This window comes from Cyprinodon tularosa, unplaced genomic scaffold (assembly GCF_016077235.1).
Source record: "Cyprinodon tularosa strain WSP-4 unplaced genomic scaffold, ASM1607723v1 ctg176, whole genome shotgun sequence".
In the NCBI taxonomy this organism is placed as follows: Eukaryota; Metazoa; Chordata; class Actinopteri; order Cyprinodontiformes; family Cyprinodontidae; genus Cyprinodon; species Cyprinodon tularosa.
The window spans coordinates 1,176,432-1,202,825 of NW_024038582.1; the positions used below are offsets into that span (position 1 = coordinate 1,176,432).

At 36.5% G+C, this 26,394-nt stretch overlaps 1 protein-coding gene across 1 annotated transcript in view; it reads right to left on the reverse strand.

Moving 5' to 3' along the window:
• The window catches only part of LOC119781387 (cadherin-4-like), a 380,523-nt gene extending 363,646 nt beyond the window's left edge, over positions 1-16,877 (reverse strand). The window contains exons 1-2 of the mRNA XM_038281816.1: positions 16,551-16,877; positions 14,856-14,967 (exon numbers count right to left, since the gene is read on the reverse strand). Of these exons, the coding sequence (XP_038137744.1) occupies positions 14,856-14,967; positions 16,551-16,607 (169 nt within the window). The 5' untranslated portion in view covers positions 16,608-16,877. The remainder of the gene's footprint in view (positions 1-14,855; positions 14,968-16,550) is intronic.
• Between the last annotated feature and the right edge of the window lie 9,517 nt (positions 16,878-26,394).

Consider the following 26,394-nt stretch of genomic DNA (forward strand, 5'->3'; position numbering starts at 1 on the left):
AGAACATTAGCCACAGAATTAACTTTTTTTGGTGCTACTTTGTAAGAAAACCTATTTTCACCAAACAATATATCAGTAGAAAGTAGCCACAATAAAGTACTTCATTACCAACAGAACAGAGAGAATATTATCCTTAACTTCTAACTAAATCTGTATGATATGGGGCATATGAAGGAGTGCTAAGAGTGCTCCCTTGTCATCATACAGCTGTCAATGCCTACATAGACCATCTGTGCACTGAAGAGCTGGAGTCCAGACAAAGTATTTAAATGGACCTAATGATTTCAGGAGGGCTATAACCTTCGTCCTATAGAACCTCAGAAGGCTCATCATGCTGAGGCATGGGGTCTCTTAATGTACCTAGCAGATGACAAGTATGCAGGCCTCACACAAGCAGTGGAGCAACCTAATCTGTAGAAAGTCCCCAACATTTTTCCATCTATTAACTTTCTACCTTCTGTACTGCTCTCTTTTGCCATTCATCTTTAAATTCAAGGAAAAATAACAGTGTCCACCAGCATTATTTTTCCTCCATTTATAACTTTTTAATAAGCTTTGAAAATTCAGGTGGATAACCAGTTTTCTATATGATGTCAATATCCCTTATAATTTAAGATTGAAAATGCACACTGAATATGGATTCCAATCATGATAACATCAATCAAATCTACCCTCATACCTTCCTGTCTCATTTATTACAAAAGACACTCGATCCTTCACCAAAAATGGTAAAAGGAACATTAACCATGTGGCTAAATCATCAATACTGGCTTCTGGATAATCCCCAGTATTTCTTTAAATAACTGCACACATATATCCAATACATAAGGTTATGTGAAACATTTCCCTCAGGCAAGATTAACCTTTGGCCTCAAAAGCATTAACCAGCACCTTAGTATGTCTGTGGAGTTGTCTCAGGCATGCAAGGCTCTGCATGATATATTTCTTTGATTAATACTCAGTGAAAGCAGATGTGGCTTCTCCTGTGCCTAAAACAACATTCTCTTGGAAAATAATAAGACCTAATTCATGTAATGGCTAAAGCAGATAGCCATTGAATAAAAAATTTAGGATCCTTGTTTTTTTTGCATTGTAACTGAGTATGAACTTTATTTATGGAGTTGGGTTTTGGACAGTTACTTTTAAACATCCAGGAAAAAAATATTTTCTAAATTATTTTTATATGACAAAAAAAAAATAGACATAATGATCCAAAAGTGATCATTTTAATTATTTAGACAGATTCAGAACTTGGAAAAGAAGGTTGTGTTCCAACAATGTCAAATCTCCATTAGGAGCCCCTATCTGGTATCGACCCAGAAAACACTGCAGGCTATGTGTCATGAGATTTGGGGCAAGAGGTAAACAGGAAATCAAAAACAATCTAATTCAGTTTGAGGGCGGAGGGAAAAAGAAAACTGATGTATTGCCCATCCCCATGGAGGATGTAAAAAGAAATGCTTCTTTTATTCAGTTTCCCATGAGTCATCCATTCCGGCAGACTTTAGTCCCCACATTATCAGCATCAGCACTCTGAACCACTGAGAAATGTGTGACAGCTCTGGTTTTCAACAGAAACGCAGTTTCATTCTAGCAAAGAAAGGAAAGGAAAAAGATCAAACGTGTTCTTTTTGACGGGCAGACATTTTGAAAGTAAATTTACATCCATTAAACTGGACAAGAAATGATAATTACTATGTATCTGCTTTTAATTTACAATAGATAAAACACCAATCTGTCTGGATAATTTGATTTAATTGTCTTTGTAAACTCCATTGAGATGAAATGTGTTCAGAATTACCTCCGCATAAATAAACTTAATTGACTTTTAAAAATCACCTAAAGGAAGAGCCTCAACAATCGAAATGAGTATGAGATGAGTTTATTATATATTTTTTTTTCAAATCAATTTTGTTTATTTACATAGAGTCAATTCACATCATATGTAATTTCAAGGTACTTTCATTGACTCTTCAGAAATCCCTCACACCAAGCTTGCATTTAGCGACAATGGAGAGTAAAACTCCCTTTTAACAGAAAGAGCCCTCCAGCAGTACGAGTCTCAGTGGGCCATCCACCGTGGCCGACTGGGGTTCAAAGTCATATAAGCTGACATACAAAAAAAAGTAGCTATACAACAGGTAACTGTAAAGTAGCTCCACAGGTGGCCCCAACCAGGAAAGACACAGCCTGACAGCAAAATAATATTTTAAGGCACGATCGTAAACTGGATGAACTGCACAGACAATGTTTTGAGTTGTACCTTCTCGCATACAAATATATTAAAACTACTTTTACCCACTTTTCACAGCAAATATAGGAATAAAACCACTCTCTGCCACTGAACACAACACACATCTGTACACACTTAACTGAACGTGCTTCAGGAGCATCAAAGATGCACTTGAGGCATGTCGGACCTTAATGTGTACATCAAAAATTAAGCAGCAGGTGCTTTTTTGATGCTCAAATTTCCACCCCCAGTCAAGCTTACATACTTACCAGGATCAAAACAAGTGTAGTGTTCTAACAAAGACACAACGTTAACTGCTTTCCACCTCAAAATGCACGAAATAGCTTTTCAGAATCCAAATTTCTACATTTTCCAGGCCCCTCCTACCACGTTCAAAGCCTAAAGATGTGATACACCAAGGTGTACTCCCTATGAAATATTCCTAGCTAAAAGCTTGCATGTCTCCAATACTGCCGAAAATGCTGACATCAGCGAGTATCGGAGTCCAGGCATTGATCTGATACTAAAAAATCTCGTATCAGAAAATCTCTAGCACAAACAGTTATTGATCATAACAGAAACAGGGCTACACTAACAAACAGGCCAAGCTCCAACATCTATAAGCAAAGGTGCTGATGGCAGCAACATAGCTGATATTTTTTTGCGAGATGGTGACACAGCCAAACAGGAACAAACCAGATGAAGCTACTATCAAAAAAAGCAGAGAACTAAAGTTAGAAGTTACAAAAACTGCAGAATGGGAGAACAGAGATAGAATGAAGTAGAGTAGCAGGAGTCTAGACCTATAGCAGCATAACTACAGAGATGACTCAGGATAAACTGAATTATTCCAATTATAAGCTTTCTCAAAAAGGAAAGTTTAAGCCTACCCTTAAAATTAGACAGGGTGTCTACCTGACTGACTAAAACTGGTTCCACAGGAGAAGAGTTTGATAACTAATAGATCTGCCTCCCATTCTACTTTTAGAATTCTTGGAAACAGTAGTAAACCTGCAGATTGAGAGTAAAGTTCTCGGTTAGGAATATAAGGAATGATCAGATCCCCGATATAAAATGGAGCTTTGACATTTAAGGCTTTATAAGTGAGAATGAGGATTTTAAATTCTATCCTGGATTTAAAAGGTAGCCAGTGAAGAGAAGCTAAGGTAGGAGAAATATCTCTCTTTTTCATTTTCATCAAATGCATGGAAAAGTTTCTCGGCAACACACCTGGATAGAATATTTTTTGCAATATTCCAGAGATGAAAGTAGGACATTCCAGAGACCTTTTTAATATGATATTTAAATATCACGTCCTGTTCAAAAGTGACACCAAGGTTTTGTTACCCAAGTTCAATTTAATCACAAGCAAATGAAGTGACTGATTAATCAGCGTCTTTTTTAGAGAGTCTGGTCTAAAGATAAATTCTGATTTGTCTGCATTCAGAAATAGGAAGTTAAAAGTCATCCAGATTTTTGTGTCTGTTAGGTTTTATTATTTATACATCATGTGCATTGTTATTTTGTTAGTCAGATTAGACAGAGCAGAAGGCCTTCCTTCACATTGTGGATGTCGTGGTGTGTACGGAGGTCATCTAATCAAGACAGCCTTCGTGTCTCTAAGAGTACACAGGATATGGGCACATCTTGGAGCCGGTCTGATAGGAGAGCTGCTGTATCTGTAACCCTGAGACAGAGAGGCAACCTGCATGGAGTTCAAGACATGGATGGCGTGTCAGTTTCTGATACGGACAGCTAAGCATCCACATGATGCAACACAGACTCAGAAGGTATAAGAAGCAGGAGATGACGTTGTTCGGGGCTCAAACGTTACCGGATGCTTGCGTACGTGATTTTTGAGACCACAGCTGTGCATAGCTCTAAGCATTTTTCTCTGTCCTGTAACGACCTGATCTGGAATAAACTCTGTTACTTTTTTTACTCCTGTTTTTATAGTCCTTTTTTATATGGTTTTACCGAGTTTGAGTTAAGAGTAGTAAATAACTTGCTCCCAGGAAAAGAACCGGTGAGAAGGCCCCTGGGGCGCTACAGCCTTCCTTACAAGGGGACAAATCCTTCTCACTTTAACATGTCTTTATAGACAAATATAACTCAGTATCATCAGAATAACAAAAGAAATTAATCCCATGCTGTCTAATAATTCTACCAATTAGAAGTGGATATATGGTAAAGAAAAGTGGCCCTAGAACTAATCCCTTCATTACTCCATGGGTAACCCTGAAGCAGGAGGAAGATAAATAAGTCAGATAAATAAGATTCAAACCAGCCTAGTGGAGCTCCAGTCCCTTAAAATATTCAAGTCTTTCCAAAATAATATTATGATGCATTAAATGAGATCTAACATGACAAGTAGGGATACAAGTACATTATCTGAGGCCATGAGAATATCATTAGTGAATTTAAGCAGAGCTGTGTCAATGCCATAATATGCTCTAAAATGTGATTTAAACTCTAAGAAAAACTTAGAAAAACACTTGTTAGCAACTATTTGCACAAGAATTTTTGATAAGGAAGATTAGAAACACAGTAGGTCTATAATTGACCAAGTTATCTGGCTCAAGATACGGTTTCTTAAGTAAAGACTAAATTACATGTACCATAAATGCCAGAGTCACATATCCCTGCAACAGGGAAAGATTTATGAGATCTAAAATGGTGGTGGAAATTATTGAAATCCTCAATCTGTGCAGGTACATAAATCAAATAGTTGCCCTCTGCAGTATTGATCAGTAGATAAAACTAGATTACCGATTAATCGGTGGGCCGATTTTTGCGTCTGGCTCATTAATTGACATCGGCTAATATGTGGCCAATACAAAAAAACTCTACAGCTGCTAACAGCAAAAAAAAAAAAACAGAAAAAGCTTCTTCCACTCGCAGATTGTGCTTCTCTCCCTTCCTGAGTGCTAAAGCTTCAGAGTGTTTTCATTAAACACATTTTTAAAAGGTTCAAACTTATGTATTAAGTTGTAATCATGTTTGGATCTTTTTAAAGCTGCAACATTGCTACTTAAATCTCGTTAAATCCCTTGTGTTAAGTGGAGGATGGAACTTTTCAGTGCAGGTAGTTTTTAAATATAACAAATTTATATTTATAATTTGTTTGGATTAATTAGTCTTTTAAAATGTTATCAGATGAAAAAACACCTTCCATTAGCAAGTGTGTTGCCACTTTAAGCTGTATGCAGCCACATGTTTTCATTTTAAAATGCTCAGCTGTAGAATTGAAATCTAATTAGCAAGGTAAACTAAATGTATTCATTTCACAAGCAGAGGGGAAAAGTCAGCTATAGAGCCACTTTACAAAAGATTTAACAGGTGATGGAAGAAACATCTGTGGTGCTAAAGTCACCCTTGGCTCAAGCAACAGCTAGGAAAAAAACACCACAAATTTGTGGCAATATTTAAAACAGCATAAATGAATGAAATAATGCACAGGCTAAAGTAGCAGACGCGAAAGTTGGTTTTATAGTTCTCCGTTTCCATGTCTCAAATCATATTTTTGATTACAAGTATTTGAGTTGGACTAGCAGTAAGAATTAGCCTGGGTGCCATTCCAAACTTAGTCCCGCCCACAAAGTTTGAGGTCGGGGAAGTTCGGTCTGGCTCTGCTCCATAGTAGCGCGAGTATTAAAGCCCACTGTCAGGCGATCCAATCAAATTGTCAGGGCGGGCTTTATACGATGATGGACAGATGACAAACAGTAACGTACTCAACCACGTGACCAATGCGCGCTTGGGTGACAACAATAATGGCTGCCGCTGGAGAGTTGAGGTGAGTAGATTCTGCTATTAGGTCTGTTCTAGAAGATATCGACAGCAAATTAATTTTAAAAGAGGAACAGAGAAAAGCGATCAAGGCTCATCTTCTTATTATAGGCGTGCAACTGCACGCTTTGAATTTTGTGGACAACAACTATGCCTCGCTTAACAAACGTCACGCACTCCGTTGCTCTTATTGGTTGTAGATCTATCCAATTGAGTGCAGAGGCATTTTTTTTCCTGGTTCGTTCGAAACACGCCCCATAATCACAGCTCTATGGAGCAGTATCAGACTCATATTCTGCCTAGAATTGAGTCGGACTACGTCAGGCTAAGTAAGAATATTTTGGCCGATATATATCAGATATCAACCAATATATCGCATATAAGTTTTTTTTTTTTTTAAACCCAATACTGATATCGGGATCAGCCTTCAAAATGCCATATCAGTCCGGCTCTAATAGAAAGTGGAGTCTTTAAAATTTAGAAATGCAATATCTGATGATGATCTGCTAAAGTGAAACCTTCTTTCGGGGAAGGGGAAGTCTGTTAAAGTAATTTGAAGGTTACTAAAAAAAAGTGGTCAGAGAGGACAGGATTGTGAGTAAGTACGGTTATTTACTCACATTCAATGCCATATGTCAACACAAAGTCTTCACACAAAGTGTGAAGATGATAATGCAATCAAGTCTTTGATAGCATTAAAGGCCTTTAAGCTATCACCTTAGGAAAAAATAAATAAAAAACACCATAATGACCTAGCCAGTATTTAACACTAAATCAGATAGGAACTCTGAAAACTGATCAGAAATTGAGAGTAAGGACCTGGAGGACAATACAAAGTTGCAAACAGAGGAAGTTTAGTTGCTTTGCAATTTGGATGAGGGAAACAAATGGTTAAGTTTCCAAAACAGTTACATAAAACAAATAAAACATAGCTATTAACTGGCTTTGAACTAATCAGTAAGTCAGACTAAAATATTGTTGCTACTCCTGGATAACTTTTTGATTGATAAAATTGTCAAAACAAGGCTGTTCTAATCTGTTACACAGATTTCAAAACAGAATATAATCGTTGTTAGTGAATACCTTATTTACAAATTTGGTAATGTCATATTATTATGTCAATGTCATAATAACAACATATTACACAGCACTGAGGTTGACTGTTGTTCAAGAGTTTTTGGATAAAATACTGTAGGTCTTACCTGCGATAATACATTTGTGTTAAAGGAGGTGCCATGAATCTACTGCAGAGGAACCAAAGATGGTTGATGTTATATGATTTGCAAAAGAGGTAAACACTTGTACTATCAGTATGAATGTCTGTACACACACATTCAATCCTAAAGTTGAAAGCATTGGGATCAAACCATTATCTGATAATCTTCAAAAAATATGTCTTTCTCCAGGGCACTTCACCTTCCTGAAGTCCCACTGTCAGAAAACAATAAGCAGAAGCAGTTGCATGCACAGACATTTTGGGAGGCAGATGCTCAAAATGGAAAAAAGGGCACCTTGTGTAGCACATGGAGCCAGCAGCTGGCTTGGTAGCATGGGATTTATAAAAAACACAGCTGTGGATTATGTGTATATATACCTGTTTTAAAGCAATACCTCCAACTTTGCTTAACAGAGAAAATTACTAATAAGGGGGGGCACTGGATATCCATGCATCTATCCATCCATTTTCCATCATGCTTTATCCTAGCTGGGGTGGCAAAGGGTGCTGGTACCCATCTCCATCTGTCTGAGAGAGAGGCAGGGTACACTCTTGACAGGTCACTGGTCCATCGTAGTGCAACACAGAGACAAACAGGACAACCTTTCACACACACTCACACCTAAGGATAATTAAGAGAAACCAATTAACCTGATGCTACGTTCAGACCACAAGCGCTGGAAGCAACAAAAAAGCTTCTACTGCTTCATTTTTTATGCTAGTTCACATTAAAGTTTGACGCGAATCAAGTGCAGCTTTGACGTTCCTGAAGCACGTCCAGTAAAGTGTGTCCAGATGCGTCTGATGCTTCTGCTGCTCCAGTGTTTAATGGCAGAGAGCGGCTTTGCTATATTTGCTGTACTAAGTGAGTAAAAAGTAGTTTAAATATGTTTTTAAGTGAGGAAGTCCACCTGACAACTACATCTGTGCAGTCAGTTCATCAAAATTACGATCCTGCCTTCAAATATTATTTCGCTGTCGAAGCCACTCAGACCCTGGAAATCCCGTTCAATGTTAGCTTCTGGCCTGGTTGCTTCTTTTGGCTTTTCCGCCACTGTTCACGGCAGCTGGAAGCCGTTTTTTATGTATGTACATTTTTACAACTCCGGCACCTGCTGCTTTTGCAGCGCTTCTTGAGCATCAGATGCTCAGAAGGGCATGAGGCGCTGCTTCGACTGCTCAAAATGTGCTGCAGGACCTTTTGCTGTGCCTTGATGCAGTCAACTATTGACTTTGCTTGTACACTAGCTGCTTCTGCTGCCTTTAGCGCATGCGGTATGAATGAAGCATAAGTCATGTTTTTTAACTGTGGGAGGAAGCCGGAGTACCCAGAAAAAACCCATATGTGCACAAGGAGAACATGCAAACTCAATGCAGAAAGACCTTGGGCAGGGAATCGAACACGGAACTATCTTGCTGCAAGGCAGCAGTGCTACCCAATGTCCCACCAAGCAGCCCGGGGCACTGATAATATAGTTCAGAATTGCTACTTCGGATCACACACTAACCTGTAAAAATCAAATAAAAAAAATTACAAAGAATAAAAGACAAGTGTTGTAACACCCTTTCTTTATCTGTCCTTGTCCCAAGCTACATGTTAATCTAGGTTTGGTGAAAAAGTCTATTTCCAAATCAAATTAAAGTTCTTGCTTTAAAAGGGGAGACAGTTGGTGTTAAAAATCTGTTGCGTTGCCATTTTTGAAAAAACAGGTTTAGCTTGTTGAAAAGAAGAAACATCATGACTAGGGGTGTGCATTGGCATAGCTCTCACGATTCAATTCGATTACGATTCACCAGGTAACGATTCGATTCAATTCGATTCTATGATGCATTGCGATGCATTGCGATGCATCAAAATCCCATTGACTTCGTAAAATCCGAAATGTGCCCAGATATCCGCTTTCCAAGCTTTTGGTGCGTTTTTAATTAGGCCTACCCGTCTATCGCGGTCATCTCCCTCCGCCTCAGCCATCTTGATTGTTGTTGGTATGCCCCCGGAAGTAATTGAAACTTTACAACTTGTCCATTTGAGGCCAGAAAATAAACAGTGACATAATCGATTATGGCACGTTGCCGCATCGATGCTGAATCGTGCATGCCCCGCATTGCAATGCATCGCTGAATCGATTATTGTTGACACCCCTAATCATGACTCAGATTTGCAAAATTGCATCTAAGCAAGATCTACAAAATAATGCATGAACAGGCACAAAAGTGTTGGAAATAGTAAAGCAAATCCAATGTTGATCCATATTAACTAATCAAATCTTAAAATAGGTTTTAGAGATATTGATAAGGGATTCAAATAATTTCATTTTAAAAGAACATTATAAGCATTTCTCACTGACACTCAATGTGGTTTAGTATACTTTGACTAGGGTTTTCACTTACCCCTTTTTGGTTAAAGCTTAAACATAATAAAATGTCTTGCAATATAAAAACAAAACTAGCTCCTAGCCAGTTGCAAAAACAATATGACTTAATCTGATGAAATGGCTACAAGTTAACACAAAGGTGTTTTAAGCTTGGCACTGTGTTTTACACTTCAGACTAATTTTGAAGAGAAAATAAAGTTGTTCTTTAGTTGCCTTGTTGTGCAAAAGAACTTGAGTAATTGGACTGCTTTTATAGCTGACATCTCTCACCTCCAAAACCAGTGGAGAAGCCTCCAGCATTGTGAATAGTTTGCTTGACAGAACTTTAGGTTATACTGAAACCATAATGCTGAAACAAAGCTAGAATTGACCAATGACATCTGATTCTGTTTCCTAACGCGGCAAATGATCAATCAATATGACTGTTTACAGTTTCTAAGTGTGTTATATTATTTCTTTTTTATATTTAGATTAATAAAACCTTATCAGCATGATTGTAAAACATGCTTTGAAATCTGTAAACATGAAAAAAAAATTTAATCAAGTGTCCAGGTGTTAGCCAGATTAAATTACATAACCTCAAAAAGATTTTGAGAAATGCAATTAAAATCACATCTAAGTAGCTCCGTGCGAGGCATGTGAAACAGAACTGCAAGACTTCACTCGGTCAGAGACACAGAAAGCTGCAAGTGTGTTTTTTTGTTCAGAAAGAGAAGAGGAGATGCCAAACCTTTCAAATGTGTCATGAACACAGGTAACATAAGATAAGACAATAAGGGTAAAAATGTTACTTAGTGCCACTTTGTATATTACATTTCTGGAATGCTTTTTATCAAATTTAGGGTCCAGCATGAAATTAAAGAACTGAGTATAATGTCAAATATCTGAAAACATAAAAACAGTGTTTGTATTTTCCTACCAATTCCGTCTATTGTAACTTGAATAACGACTGGATAAAAAGGGCATCATTGGGGTTTTTCTTCCAAGAAGGAACAGAGTAAACTGTTTAGTTTAGCTTTCTAAATAAATACAGGTCATAGTAAACTTTCAAGTAAAAGCCCTGAGAATATTTTATAGGTCTGCTTTAAAGAAGCTGATAGAACCGATAATGAAGAGCGGCTCTGTGCTTCTGACAACCTCAGAGCCCCTTTAGTTCAAACATTACAGTCTTCTATGCGATATGGTGAAAATACAACACAGTGTTTACATATTTCTTCTTATTTTGATGTATTTATGTCTGCATTTCATTTCTTTACTTTCACTATATGTTTAGGTTTTGCTGCAAGAATGTATTTTTTTGAATTATTGAAAACTGTAGCATAATGATTTCATTTTTAAGACTAAAAAAGGAATATAAAATCTCATATTTTCCTATAAACGACACAAAGTATTTGTCTACTGTATTCTTATCAATCTTAGAATCTCCCCACAGGATGAAGAGCATCACAGCTTCTCCTAAGCTAAAAGATTCTATTCTATGGAGATGCAAATAATCTTTTCAGTTGGCATGGTGCACCTCAAGAAATAGAAGAATCATAGAGTTAATGTCATTCATAACATGAAACTCACATTAAATAGATTCAGAGAATTTAAGGGGATATATATTAGGAGTTTTCTTTATCTAGTTTATTTTATTTTTTTTACTTTAAATAATTATGACCAAATATTTTTAAAATAAATAATTTTTAAAAAGGATTAAACTACTCTAATAATTTTTAACCCCAACCTTTAACTACTTCATATAATTCTGTACTTAAACCATGTATTTCAAAAGAAAAGGAAAATGTGTTGAAATCTGAAAAGATAGCATTGTCCAATTATCATGCATTTAAGCCCTGCTTGTCCTTAGTGCAGCTAATCAAGTGGGAATGCTTATGCATTCCCACTTATTTGCGTCTACTGTTGTGAGATATTCTTACAAAAGGGTCTGAATGCTCATCCCCAGCTATGTCTGTGTGATTGCTCTTGAAACACAGAGTCGTGCCGTAGTCTACAAGCCGTGTAAATCTTCTGCAAACTCAGGCTTTACTTAATAATCCTCTCAAGGCTGTGGTTCTGCGTTGCTTGAGCACTTTTTATTATAATTTTTCTTGCAACTGAAATTTAAACTAATTTAATCTTAATAGAGCAGTCTTCTTATAACTGCATAGCTAGGATTCTGAATATAATATTGATTGATCTTATGCAACATTCAAAAATTATAAAAAGCGAAGGTTACATTTCTATTGGCTTTACACTATAAGCATAAAAAATACCTTAAATGTATAATCCAGATGGTAATAATTATAGGTATGTTACACATCTAAATAGAATCTATAAAAAAAGTTTATTTTTTATTTTTTATTCTAGTTTCTTGAAATCAAAATGTTTATTTAACAGCACAGGCTAATTTGTAACATAACGTGAAAACAGACTCCAATAAAGGGTGCATTATTTAAAAAACAAATTCAAAGGGAATCATTAAAGTATTTTGACTAATCTGAATTAGTAACCTGTGTTTGCCAAAAGTTTTTAATGAAAAAATTACTTTGTGAATGAGTTTTTAAATTACTAATTAATGAGCTGACCTTGTAAAGCGCAGCATTAAAAGGGAAGAAATACAAAAATAAAAGTTATGTTCACAGAAAAATGTACTGTTTGGAGGAAATTCACCTTGCAACAACTGCTCTTTAAACATACACTATTTGCTGGAAATAGCCAACTTTCTTTTTAGGCAAATTTGTCACATAAGGGTGAAACATTACACTGTCCTTTTTCCTGCTGACCTCCTGTCTAGACCAGAGCAAGCTACCCATCATGACCAAGGTCCTAGTTCTGTCCTCTCCATTATTACCCCTGATGGCTAACATGAATATATTTATGGTTTTGCACAAGTGTGTGCGCAAGAGTAGGTTGTCATCACTTCTTCCCTCATCTGACAGTTTTAGGTTAAACAATGTTACTATTAAAGCAATTGTAGAACCGCTTCCCGCATTCTTACAGTGACACCCTTCTCTGCAATAAATCAAGTGCCTAAGCCTTGTAAATCACATCAGACAACTGGGTATTTCATAGACTGGATGTATGGGTGCGTGGCCGCAACATCTGTGCTCGCCGGCACAAATGAAGATGATACTACAGCTGTGAGGCTGCAAAGAAGAGAACAGGAACTATAAAAAAATGGACAAAGACAATGAAAAAAAACACTACACAAAGATATGCTTTAGTTGTAATGTAAAGAAATAGAGTTAACAATATTTAATTCATAGATTAGTAAGGCTCTTTATAAACTTTTGTTACAAGTCATATGATCTATTCTAGATTTTGTCCAGATGCAGTTGTTTATATTTTTGCATACCTGAGTCACCTCATTATTTTTCTCTTCTGAGTCCAGCATTATTATTTTATTTCTCAAAACCTTAAAGTTTTTATCGCAAACTTTCACCGCTGTGAAAGGATCTACATCACCATACTTCAGAAATAGATTTTTTCCAGCTGATGGAGATATGGAGCAAGAACCATCCATTCTGTAAAACTGCTGCAGATTTATCTCTACTAAAATGTCCCAGTCAAAGGTAAGACCTAAGTCCAGTCGGACATGTGCAATGACATTGCCATTCAATGTGAATAAGCCTGAGCTATTCTGTAAAGAACAATGGACAAAAAAGTCTCTATGTGAGTAAACTCGGTGGACACAAACAGAAAAAAATCTTGCAGCTTTAATTACTGAAAGCATTGTCCTACAGAACATTGGCTCTAGGGATTGAAAAGGGATGCATGCCTGGGTTTTGGGTTACTTGTTTAAATTTTAGAAATGATTTGTCTATTTTTTTTTTTTCCATTTCTTGATTTGAATATTACTTTGTATTGTAATATTACGTCAAACTAGGCTAAAAAAAAACTGCTGTACCATGTAAAAGCATGTAAAAAGTCTAAGGGGGTGGAATACTTTTAATGCTTACAAAAAAGGGTGCCTCAGTGTATAAGAGGTTTAGGGCTGAGGCTGCCTTTATTGTGGCTTACAGTTTGTGCTTTCCTTGCAGCTACACACAGAAACCTGAAAATAAGCATGTAAGGCCAACCAAAGATTACTTTACGTGTGAAGGCAGATAGTGTGACAATTTCATCTCCCGGAGTCCAAACTAGATAAATAATGCTCGCTGGAATAAATGACTCCTGCAGCAGGGATGTCTCATTTTGTGTGTATTTGTGATTGTGTCAACACCCCCTGCTGGGCTGAAGACATCACTACCACAAGTAGAGCAAGCTTACTGCAAGTGACAGTATCCCACATCATATCCAACCCCAAGCAAGGATACAATAAGCTGAAGTTAATGAAACACTCAAATAGGAGATGATTCTTCCACCACTATAATCTCACAAGAATCAAACATGTATGGACAAAAACAAAGCCAAAATATATTGCATTGCATGGGGTTTTGACTGTACAACCTGACTACAAAAAAATACTCAGTATTTATCTGTATTGGTGTTTGTGTGGAGGTGGGGGGGGGCATACGTCCATGGGAAAATCAGGACCTATAGCTTCCAGAGATGGATCTCTTCCACATCTTACACAGCTAAGGAGAGCAAGAAGTATTAACTGTGCAGCAGCGGGAGACAGAGAAGACACAAAAAGAACCATTGTTGCCCACAGCAAAACAATGCAGCTTGAGCCTTGAGGAAAAAAACAAAACATTTGGATCAATAGGAAATCGCAATTAGCTCACATCGGCAACAGCAATGCCAGATTAGACAGAGGATGTCGATTCCATTTCCTGCGCTAAAGGGTCCTCAAACTTGCTCGGAATCGTTGTGTAATTGAAGGAAATCACACAAATCTTGGTAAGATAATGTGATGTGAAGGTCACGGTAAGTGGAATAAAGATGATAATAAAAACAAACACTTAAGTTTATAAGCTTAAGCTGTTTTGAAAATTGTGTAAATTTGCAGAAACGGAGAAATAAATACACTCAGAATGTATTAAACATAGAAGCTTTTTTTCTCATTCATATATATATATATATATATATATATATATATATATATATATATAAAACATAAAGGCATAGTTGAAGAAACAGCAAATGTAAGCCAGTCATTCAGATCACACTGGAGATTGTGTTAAGCTACAAATATTTCCACCAAAGCAGATTTAGTTTCTATTACGATTCAGCTTTTACATATCAGGGTTTCCTTTTACACAACTGTAAAAAGTCTCAAAAAATGGACACCATCTTACATTGCAATTAAGATGCTTACCTTTAACTATGCCATGGCCTTGCAGTACATCCCTCGATATCTCTAAGGAGTAGAAGCTTTGCGAGAAGCCAGGTTGACAGGGACCTTCGGAGGCACGCTCTCCATTATTCCTCTAGAAAGACCAACAATACACAGCATAAGACACCAGCAAACAAAGTCTCCTGATACCTTTTTTTTTTCTTTTGGCAATGTGCCTTAGGAATAAATACCAGAGAACAAAATAAAAAAGGAATATATTTAGGAAATTAATCAACTATTTTCTCCCTTCTCTGTATGTGTCCAAGATGCTGATTAAAGTGTCCCAGCTTGTGATATAATGTAATATTTGGCTTTGTTTCTTAAAGTAACCAGTCAAGTGTAAAGAGGCAGGTTGGGGATGCACAGATCAGGCTTTTCCTGGCCGATATTGATTTTTCTTTAAGGTCTTTACTCTGAATCTCAATTAAGATTAATTATTTTCTCTTTCTATCTCTCTCTCTCTCTGTAGGCTTTATAACATAAAAAATAGAAACCATTTGCTGTGGTTTGTTCCTAAAGAGCGTAAATTTGAGGCAAACAGAAACCAAGGAATTACAATATTATTCCCATCTATACAGTCTTTATTCTAATATTTAGGGTGCATAAATAAACACACTGTCAGTGGATGCATTGCTGTATAGAAATTCACAAACTTCTTAGTTTTAATTAATTAAATTATTAGTACAAAAACTTTTCATCCTTTCACCTTCCAGCCATAGAGCATAGTCGATCAAGGGGATATTTACCATATCTAATCTTTGGCCCAGTAATTGGTGCATTTCTGGGTTAGGTTTTATGCACAGTACTAAGTGAGACACTTATGCACAGTAGCAAACAGCTTGGATGCAGCATAATTTTCTCCCCCTGTACTATTGCCGTTATTCTACACAATGAACACTGCATAGTGTGTCTATGTGAATGTGTGCACCGTGTATACAAATCAAACTGTCTGGGCACAAGTTTGCACCAGAGATTTATTGCTTAGTGGTGGTTAGATTTAATGATCTGACCCACTCAAGCAGCCTATGTGTCCAAAACACACACTCACACACACAGAGGAGGATAGAAAAAAATCATGCATTAAAAACAACACAGCAATTTGTTTGGATATATATTAAAATTTTGGCTTGAAGTAAAGAAAAGAAAAATAAAAGATACTGAGGTAAATCCAGATAGTAAGCAACACGGATGAAAGTGAAGCAGAGAAAGAAAGAGAGGCTACTTGGAGCGAAGTCAGAGAAAAACCCATCGGCACAGACTTCATTTAGGTTTTATTGATTAAATAATGAGAAACAAACTTCTGAGTTTAACTTTATACCGTAGACTGCCTTGCAAAGAAAAGCCACCGAGGTTAAATTGAATAGGATGACCAAAGTACTTTGATAAAGCAGAATTGATGGTGCGTAATTGAACTTGGATAGGCTGCTGATTCGCGGAGCTGCAATTGCGCCGATTTAACAAATAAAAGAAGAAGAAACTGAAAAAAATGTGACCGACTTGTTAAGTATTACTTTTTTATGTGTTTTGAAATGTTGGAAATTCATTAAGGAACCAATTGGCGTAAGAAGATAAGCAACATTGATGGTGTTGCAGCAACACCCCGCAGCCGCTCTATCTGCCTGCGAGACTTCTTATTATTAAAACAAGGCTTAGAAAAAGGAAAGAGAGAAATCTCACCATAAATATGTCAAAAAGCAGAGCTGCTGTAAGGACCACTGCGAAGTCAGCTCTCATTGCGGCGACTGGAAGCGAGTCAAAGCTGCCTTAACAAGGAACCGGAGAGATAAGAAAGAGGGTCACTCCGTGGTTCTTCTCCGACGACTGATTAATTTCCTCTCCCACTTTGGTCAGACTGTTGGCTCCGGCCCACCCTGCGTTTTGTCTGCAGCAGCTCTGTCCCGACTTTTCCCCGGCCGGCTCCTCTGGTCTGCAGGTGAGCGCTCCGCTCAGCATCAAGGCGCAGCCAGCGTCATTCACTCCAACCCTCCTATCAGCCAGCCGGTGGGCGCAGCAGAGCGCCACACACTTAAAGACGCACTGCGTGCGGCTCCAGTAACTTTGGACGGGAGCTTGCAGAATTTAAAAAAAAAAAAAACATAAAAAAAAAGGAATTTAAACCAGAACGCAAGGCAAGGCATATTTATTTGTATAGCACAATTCAGTAAAAAGACAATGCAAAGTGCTTTACATGATTAAAATATAGGAAAAATAAAACTGAAACAAAGCAAGTAGGAAAAAATAAACAAACAAAAAAGAGTTGGACTAAAGAAAATAAGAATGTTTAACTAATGATATTTCAGTTGAACTGTTTAACTAGAACAGTCGAAGGCAATCCTAAACAAATGTGTTTTTAGTCTTGATTTAAAGGAACTCAGCTTTCCGCACTTTTACAATTTTCTGGAAGTTTGTTCCAGACAAGTGGAGCATAGGAGCTAAATGCTGCTTCTCCATGTTTAGTTCTGGTTCTAGATGTGCAGAGCAGGCTGGAGTCAGAAGACCTGAGTGGTCTGGAGGATTGATACACTGAAAGCAAGTCTGTGATGTATTTAGGCGCTAAGCCATTCAGAGATTTATAGACTAACAGAAGTATTTTAAAGTCTATTCTCTGAGATACAGGGAGCCAGTGTAAGGACTTTAGAACTGGGGTGATGTGCTCTACTTTCTTAATCGTAGTGAGGACACGGGCAGAAGGCACACATTTTATCCCAAACAGACACTGTTTTATTTGATTTTACTATTTATTTTATAATTCTAATGTAGGTTTGCTGTTTATTTATTGTTGTTTGTGTGTTAGAAAGAGCCTTAGACGAGCTTTCAAAATGAACCAAAAGTTTTGATGAGAAATGATGACAGCCAGTGTTTTTATTAAATCCGTAACTTCCTTAGACTGCAGGATATGACAAAAAGCTGCTTCATGACAGCCGAGGTTCATTTCCAACAACTGGACGTGAACCTGAACTTTGAATCAATTTGAGTGTATGCAGAGGCGTAGCCAGAACATTTTTTATAAGGGTGGCCAGGCAATAACAAATGTACACTGAGGGGGGGATGAAAGTAGATAGGCAGCAAAACCTCAGGGTCAATCTACGCTGTTCCAACAGGGAAATTAACGAGCAAATCCATATTTTCTAAATAAAGACAAATTAAACTTTCCCACAGCCTTTTCTAAAAAATAGACGAATATATTCAAACATCCGTGGTTTCTAGATAAAAGGTATTTTGGATAAAATTCTTTCAGCTTTGAGCTTCGGGCGAACATTGTCGATATTTACCTACTTTTATGAGTAATCATTCTGCACAAACATGATATTTAGAAGTACTAATATCTACATAAACGGATTATTTAATAAGTTTTTGTTTAATAAGTTATTTATTTATGATTTCACTGAAGACTCTTAGATGACTTACAGAGACACATCATTTTCTCTTTACTCATACTCATACTTTTGTTGTCAAATAATTGTTTATATATGAACAATGTTTTGAATATTCCACTTGAGAGTATTACTGTTGCCACCATCTGTATCAGAGGGAAAAAATGGTAGGGGTGACCACAGGGGTGGCCAATGATTGGCTAATGGTGGCCATGGCCACTCCTGGCCCTCCATCTAGCTCCGCCCCTGACTGTATGATCTGGTTGAATTGTAAAGTACCCTCAGATACCATGTGTCATGAATTGGTGCTATATAAATACATTTAATTGAATTGATGCTCCCCTTAATTTGCTGTCTGAAGAAATTAAAATTTTACTATCCCTCACCTGCCAGTCCACCCTCTAATGCTTGATTTTTCCTTCTTATCCTGAAAAAATAAACAAACCATCAGTAGCTTACACCACTTACCACAGCTTCTTATTCTCAGCTTCTGTGAGTACATTCAACGCCTTCCTCAGAAATTATAAAATCTCCAGAAAAAAGAACAGATGTGTCTTAATCTTCTTCACAAATGATCTAATATCACTTCTTCCAAACTGTTCATTTCCTCCTCAGTGCCATCCTGAAATCTCTCCCTGAAACTCATGGAAACATTATTCATTTAATTTCTGTTAAAGTTGTTGCATGGTGTCAAAAAAATGTTAGATTGGAAGACCCTTTTGCTGTTTTTCTAATCTTTCTCTCCCTCAACTAACCACCTTAAAATGTTAATGTTATTTGAAGTGTAGAGAAAAAAATCCTTAAAATTAAAAGAATATTTCAAAACCTTAGTCTGCCATCAGAATGAATCATTTTATGCTTTAACTGTGTGTCCCATTACAGGTGCTGGTCATAAAATTAGAATATCATGAAAAAGTTGATTGATTTCAGTAATTCCATTTAAAAAGTGAAACTTGTATATTATATTCATACATTACATACAAACTCATATATTTCAGATGTTTATTTTGTTTAATTTTGATGATTACAAATGACAACAAATGAAAATCTCAAATTCATCATATCAGAAAATTAGAATATTACTGAAGACCAATAAAAACAAAGGATTTATAGAAATGTTGGCCAACTGAAAAGTATGAACATGAAAAGTATGAGCATGTACAGCACTCAGTATTTAGTTGGGCCTCCTTTGGCCTGTATTACTGCAGCAATGCGGCGTGGCATGGAGTCGACCAGTCTGTGGCACTGCTCAGGTGTTATGATAGCCCAGGTTGCTCTAATAGTGGCTTTTAGCTCTTCTGAATTGTTGGGTCTGGTGTATTGCATCTTCTTCTTCACAATACCCCATAGATTTTCTATGGGGTTAAGGTCAGGAGAGTTTGCTGGCCAATTAAGAACAGGGATACCATGGTCCTTCAACCAGGTACTGGTAGCTTTGGCACTGTATGCAGGTGCCAAGTCCTGTTGGAAAATGAAATCTGCATCTCCAAAAAGTTGGTCAGCTGCAGGAAGCATGAAGTGCTCTAAAACTTCCTGGTATGTGGCTGCGTTGACCCTGGACCTCAGAAAACACAATGGTCCAACACCAGCAGATGACATGGCACCCCAAACCATCACTGACTGTGGAAACTTTACACTGGACTTCAAGCAACGTGGATGAAGTGCCTCTCTTCTTTTCCTCCAGACTCTGGGACCTTGATTTCCAAAGGAAATGCAAAATTTACTTTCATCAGAGAACATGACTTTGGACCACTCACCAGCAGTCCAGTCCTGTTTCTCTTTAGCCCAGGCAAGACGCTTCTGACGCTGTCTGTGGTTCAAGAGTGGCTTGACACAAGGAATGCGACAGCAGAAACCCATGTCTTTCATACGTCTGTGTGTGGTGGTTCTTGAAGCACTCACTCCAGCTGCAGTCCACTCTTTGTGAATCTCCCCCACATTTTTGAATGAGTTTTGTTTCACAATCCTCTCCAGGGTGCGGTTATCTCTCTTGCTTGTACACTTTTTTCGACCACATCTTTTCCTTCCCTTCGCCTCTCTATTAATGTGCTTGGACACTGAGCTCTGTGAACAGCCAGCCTCTTTAGCGATGACCTTTTGTGTCTTGCCCTCCTTGTGCAAGGTGTCGATGGTCGTCTTTTGGACAACTGTCAAGTCAGCAGTCTTCCCCATGATTGTGTAGCCTATAGAACTAGACTGAAAGACCATTTAAAGGCTTTTGCAGGTGGTTTGAGTTAATTAGCTGATTAGAGTGTGGCACCAGGGGCCATCAATTTTGAACCTTTTCACAATATTCTAATTTTCTGATATGATGAATTTGAGATTTTCATTTGTTGTCATTTGTAATCATCAAAATTAAACAAAATAAACATCTGAAATATATGAGTTTGTATGTAATGTATGAATATAATATACAAGTTTCACTTTTTAAATGGAATTACTGAAATCAATCAACTTTTTCATGATATTCTAATTTTATGACCAGCACCTGTATTATGGTTAAAACTATAAGGGTTTGGTTTCAAATAGTGTACCATAATGCAGCCCTGGTGTGAAAAGTCAATGTATTGAACTTCTCCGTTGATGTTTAGGTCAAAAAATCTAGTAAATATTCCTCTTTTTTTAAACAAAAACAAAAAAAATCTAGGCTTTATTTTCTCAAACTTTTTTATTTCGAAATTGATGCAGTGTAAAGATATTTAATTCAAGATAGAAATTTGTTTTTGAAATGTTGAACCAAGCGTTTAAAAGATATGTATATCTCATTAAAAATTGTAAGCCACAATAAGATTTTCATCTATAAGCTCTTAGCCAAAAGCAACATTTACATTAGAACATTACAACAGACTAACAAAAATGCATTTCTAATACAGTTAGATAGGTGCAAAGTATATTTAGTAGTTGCTTTAAGGTTATTATTTTAAAAGACAATCTTAATCTGACAAATGAGCCTTCTTAAAATGCATGTTAAGATTTATTGACTAAGGGTTAGGGTTGGGGTTGTTATGGTACACTGAACCAAATAAAAATAAAAAAGTTAATGTTGTGTCCTTTCACAAAATTTTAAGTTTATATGTAAAATTATTTTAAATCAGTATAAAATTTGTGTATGGCTGCCTGCTGCAAAAATTCCTAATCTCCAGTCTTCCATGTGAATCTATGCATTCTTGGGAATGATTTAGGAGGATGTTAATGCAATCCCTGTTAATGATTTAAAAATTACTTTTAGTCAGTAAGTTGCAAGTTTACAAGACTATAATTGGTATAAAGGTAAGATTTTCAAATAACTGATACAGAACCAAATGCAAAATATGATATAATAAAAAAATATATACTTTTTATTTTTCCCATTATACATGTGCCAAAACATAACTACTCTGTTTAACCATTCAGAATAAGATAACTTTGCAACAAAAAAGCAGTGTATTGTTCAAAAAGTTCCTTAAATCTCACTTTATATGATAGCTATTGTTTTTCTGTTAGAAAAAGTAATGGTTTCAAACTGATTGTGTAGCCTTGTTGGCAATGCAGTATTAGTAACTATTGAAAAGTCAAGAGAGCAACCTGGATAGAGGCCCAGTTTATAATACTGCTGCCATACAGTGTGGATGTCATCAGTTTGATCTCAGCTTAAGGCCTTTTTGGGCTAAAGTTCTTTATGTTTGTAGTTTTATGTAGACATAACCTAATGTCTCTTGGTGTTTTTTTTTAACAACTGAAATTAGATACACTTTACTAATAAAATGTTTGTAAATTTACTCTACCGAATTGAATGCAAATCATTACCTTCACTTTTTAAGGTTAATTCTATAGATTGTTTTTATTGTGTAGGCTGCAAATTCTGTCTCAAAGATTAGTCTAATATAATATTAAATAATAAAATTATGTGAGATGAAATTTAACCATAATCTTTAAAGTCACAAATACATTCTAAATAAATCAGCCCATGTATGGTGAATCTAAGTTTGACTTTTAGGAGCTGATCCTAAGATAAACTTTTTTGAAATTCAAATTTATGTAGGCAAGTGTCAAAGTTAACACTACACACTAGTATTTATCATTCACCCACTCATTGTGGCAAGACAACACAAACCTGATGTCCACAATTGTTGTTGTTAGTGCATGTGTTTTAATAGAGAGGCGAGGTCTACTAAACTCACCCAACTCCCAATGCTAGTCTGACTTTTAGCAGCTATCCTGAGGGAAAACATGAGCACCAACCTGGCTCTCCACCCAATAGCTAAGAATTTTGCTGTTTAAATCCAGCACCATCACTCATAAAAACATTTCTTCTGTTGCTGTCCTGCTCTGAGTTTCTCCGTTCTTCAAGCAAACATATCACAGATAGATTCTGGAAGGAACTCTGTTAAGTGTTGATTTTGAAATTATGGAGTTGTTTGATTTTTCCTCCTTAGAATAACCCCATCTCTTTGGACTAAACAAATGTTGAATTAACACTTTACCTTCAACATACAACACCAACACTGAAAATCTAACATTTGATTTTGCTATGCAGACACTTAATTTTCTTCTTTTTTAATTTTTAGCCTTTTGTCCTTATTATCTTCAAAACTTGAAGACTGTACCGTGTAATGTAGGTGTACAGTTTTAAACCACCACAGTCCATCAATACCTTCTTTTGAAGAGGGATGAGAAGAGTTTATGAAGGGCTTTGTAGAGACTGAATCCATCTGTTATTAAAGCTTTTATATCCACCAAAAAGCCAATATTTAATTGCTTTTTTATTAACCATTTGTTTGTCCCTGCCATGGAATTATTATCAACAATAGTTGATTTTTTTTTATTAACATCATTTACACCAACACACTTTGGTTATCCAAAGAGTTTTGTTGAAGCTGCACATTGGAAAAGTTCAGAGCCCAGACTTTGGCCTTCTTTCTTGAAATACTGTGTAGATTTTCTCCAACTTTTCCTGCTTTGCCACACTTTAACAACATGCATGCTAGCTTTGAATTAATAATAACAGGCACCAAAATGTGTCTGCACCTACAGTGTTGTAAGATGGTCATGGACTCCCTTGTGCTATCCTGTGGTGCACTCTTCGAGCTGAACTTTATCAATTTCATATTGTAACTTTCAAGACTTTAAAGGGTAGGGAAACTGGATTGTAGGGTAGACTGAATTATTTCACAGACTCTTACTTTCCAAACTTTAAACTCACTGAGCTGATTCTTAATAAACATCTATTAAATCCAAAACCCTTGCAGAAAAGACAAGCTGTGAAACTGTAAATTCTTAAATTTTTTAAAGGAATATAAACATCCCTAAGAAAACTTAGCTTCACTTTATTTCATCTTCGGTTTCCAGGACACAAAAAACCCCACATGAATAGAGAGGGACAAAAAGGTCACACTCAAAACTTGATCCAATGGGGATACAGACCAGGCAATTGTCTAAAGTTTATTTTCAATAACCGGGAGTTTGACTGGTGACTATTGGCTACAGTAAATACAGCTTGACCAAAAATTATTTTGAGGCTTCTTAAAGCCTTATTATTTTACCCTTTCCTAATGGTAGAATGCATTCTGGTAAGAAAGCATTTTCCAATGTTCTTGATTGATTGATTGATTGATTGATTGATTGATTGATTGATTGATTGATTGATTGATTGATTGATTGATTGATTGATTGATTGATTGATTGATTGATTGATTGATTGAGTGATTGTGGAGAGTCTGGTTGCAGCAGGTATGAATGACCTGCGGTAGCGCTCCTTTTTACTAACAGACAAACAAACAGGGTGTATACAGTAAGTCTTTCACCAAAGGAGCTGCTCAGCTCCTCTACAGTCTGGTGCAGAGGCTGCAAGGTGTTGTCCATGCACCCTCCTCTCAGCCACTCCCTCTACTGAGTCCAGAGTGCAGCTTAGGACAGAAACAGCCTTTCTTACTAGTTGTTTCAGTCTCTTTCTGTCCTGCTCTGTGCTGCCAGGGGCCCAGCATAGAAGAGGGCTGATGCCACAACAGGGTCATAGAAGGCTTTAAGCAGGGGCCTGTTCATGCCAAAGGACCTCAGCCTCCTCTCACATGCATTTAATAGGTATTCCCTCTCGGGAGGGGTACAGGGTTGTGCATGTACATATGTTTAAAGTGGATAGGGCAGGTCTTTTAAAGAAATCACCAATGTATGGAATCTTGAAAGTATATTAAGATGTTTGTTGCCAAATCATAGTTGGTTGTAGTAAAAAAAAAGTTTACAAATAATTTAAAAATATCAGATTATAAATTAGACTTTGTCATAATTTTTACTACCTCCGCCAAGGAGGTTATGTGTTTAAAAGAGTTGAAGTGTATGTCTATCCATAACTGGATATGTCTATCCAGTTATCCATGAACTGGATAACTGGAGAAGTTATGGATGGATTCTAATTAAATGTATATCAGGAGTGTCCCTAAGTCCAAAGAACAATCCATTACGTTTTGGAGATGATCCAGGAGGAATGATTTCCTGAGGCCAGAACACTAAAGTGTACTTCCATTTGTAGATCACTAAAATAAGATTCTTCCTGATCAAAATAACACTTCTACACTGAACTATAATAACAGTTTATTTTCTAAATTACATTTTTGCAGCAGAAACTGAATTTTCGAAAGAAGAACACAATTAAACTAGAAAGAATTACGTTTTATATACATAGAATTTTTAACATTTTAAGTGGCCATTTTAACATTTATCAGTTTGGCTCAGTATGTATTTATGATATCTATGATATCTATCTAATATATTTCTTCATAGTCAAAATAATTGAAATGAAGAACAGTAACAACAGGAATACGTAGGCCTCGATCTGAAATTGTTCTAGATGTGAATAGGGACATTTTGTTTGAAATGGTCATATTAACAAGGAAAAAATGTTTTTCAGATATCATGAATACAAGTTCAGTAAAAACTAATGCATATTAAAACGGCTTGACATAGGCTGTTGTGACCACGATAACATTGCAGGTTTATTTCTTGAATGCTTGTGGATCAACGTATCTATTTATGGTCAATCATCTGGCAGCAGTTGAAGATGAAGTCTAAAAACATTGCTCTAGCAGACACACACAAAAGTCCATCCCTGTGAACACTGGGTCATAACTAAATGGTAAAGTAAATAATTCTTATTTCTTATTTCAACTGTTGCATATATTAGCTGCAACATATGAATCAAGATGCTATGACATTTTCTAAATTTTGGGACAATATCTTCTGATAAAGAATATATTTATATATATGTTTAAGCCAGAATGATTTGACATTTAAAAATGATATCGCAACTACTTTAATAAGATCCTTGTCAAACGGACATGTAAAGTTTGTTTCTAAAAGCTAAGGTCTAACAGACCTGGTGAATGACACTGAACAAAACCTGTTCCATACCAGGTTAGCTCTGGGGAGAATGCTACTATGGTGACTGAAACATAGGGTTGCTTAAACTCTCTTTGAAATGAAAACTCAGTTTCCCATGTTTCAGGTCAGAAAAACTTAAAGTTTCCAGTAAACCTGCTTCGTGAAACGGACCGCAGGTATTTTGCTGAAGACAAAAACACAAGAAAAGTGAGCATTGTTAGCAGGATCAATTGAAAACTAATGAACAGATTTTATGGAAATTTTCACCAGAGGTGTACTCATGCCTAGGAACAAGTCATTAAAATTTGGTAATGATCCAGATCATGTGCGATCTCACTGCTTTTTTACTTTTATAAATACTTACTTAAAAAAAACAGAAAATTGTTTTCTTTAACAACTGCAAAGGCTTCAGATGGAAATAGCAATACAAACTTAAAAAAGCAAAATTTACATCTTAAAGTTATACACATTTTTGTAGGCATTTATTAAAAACCTTTAACTTTAAAGAGTAGAAAAAAATGAAAAGCATAAAAAAACTTCTGAATCAAGGGTGCCATTAAAGAAATAACAGGAAACATCTGTTTAATAAGATCACAAAGAGACCAGCCAAAGAAATCAGGCACACAATAAGGAACTAGCAACAGCTTTCATTTGTACATGTAGCTCCACCCACAATCCATTTAATAAACTAAACACTTACCTCAGGTTTAGTATTTCTATCCAAAATAGGACATGAGGCATGTAAATTACCTGATGATAGAAATATTTCAAGTCTCAAACAAGTATATCTGCTT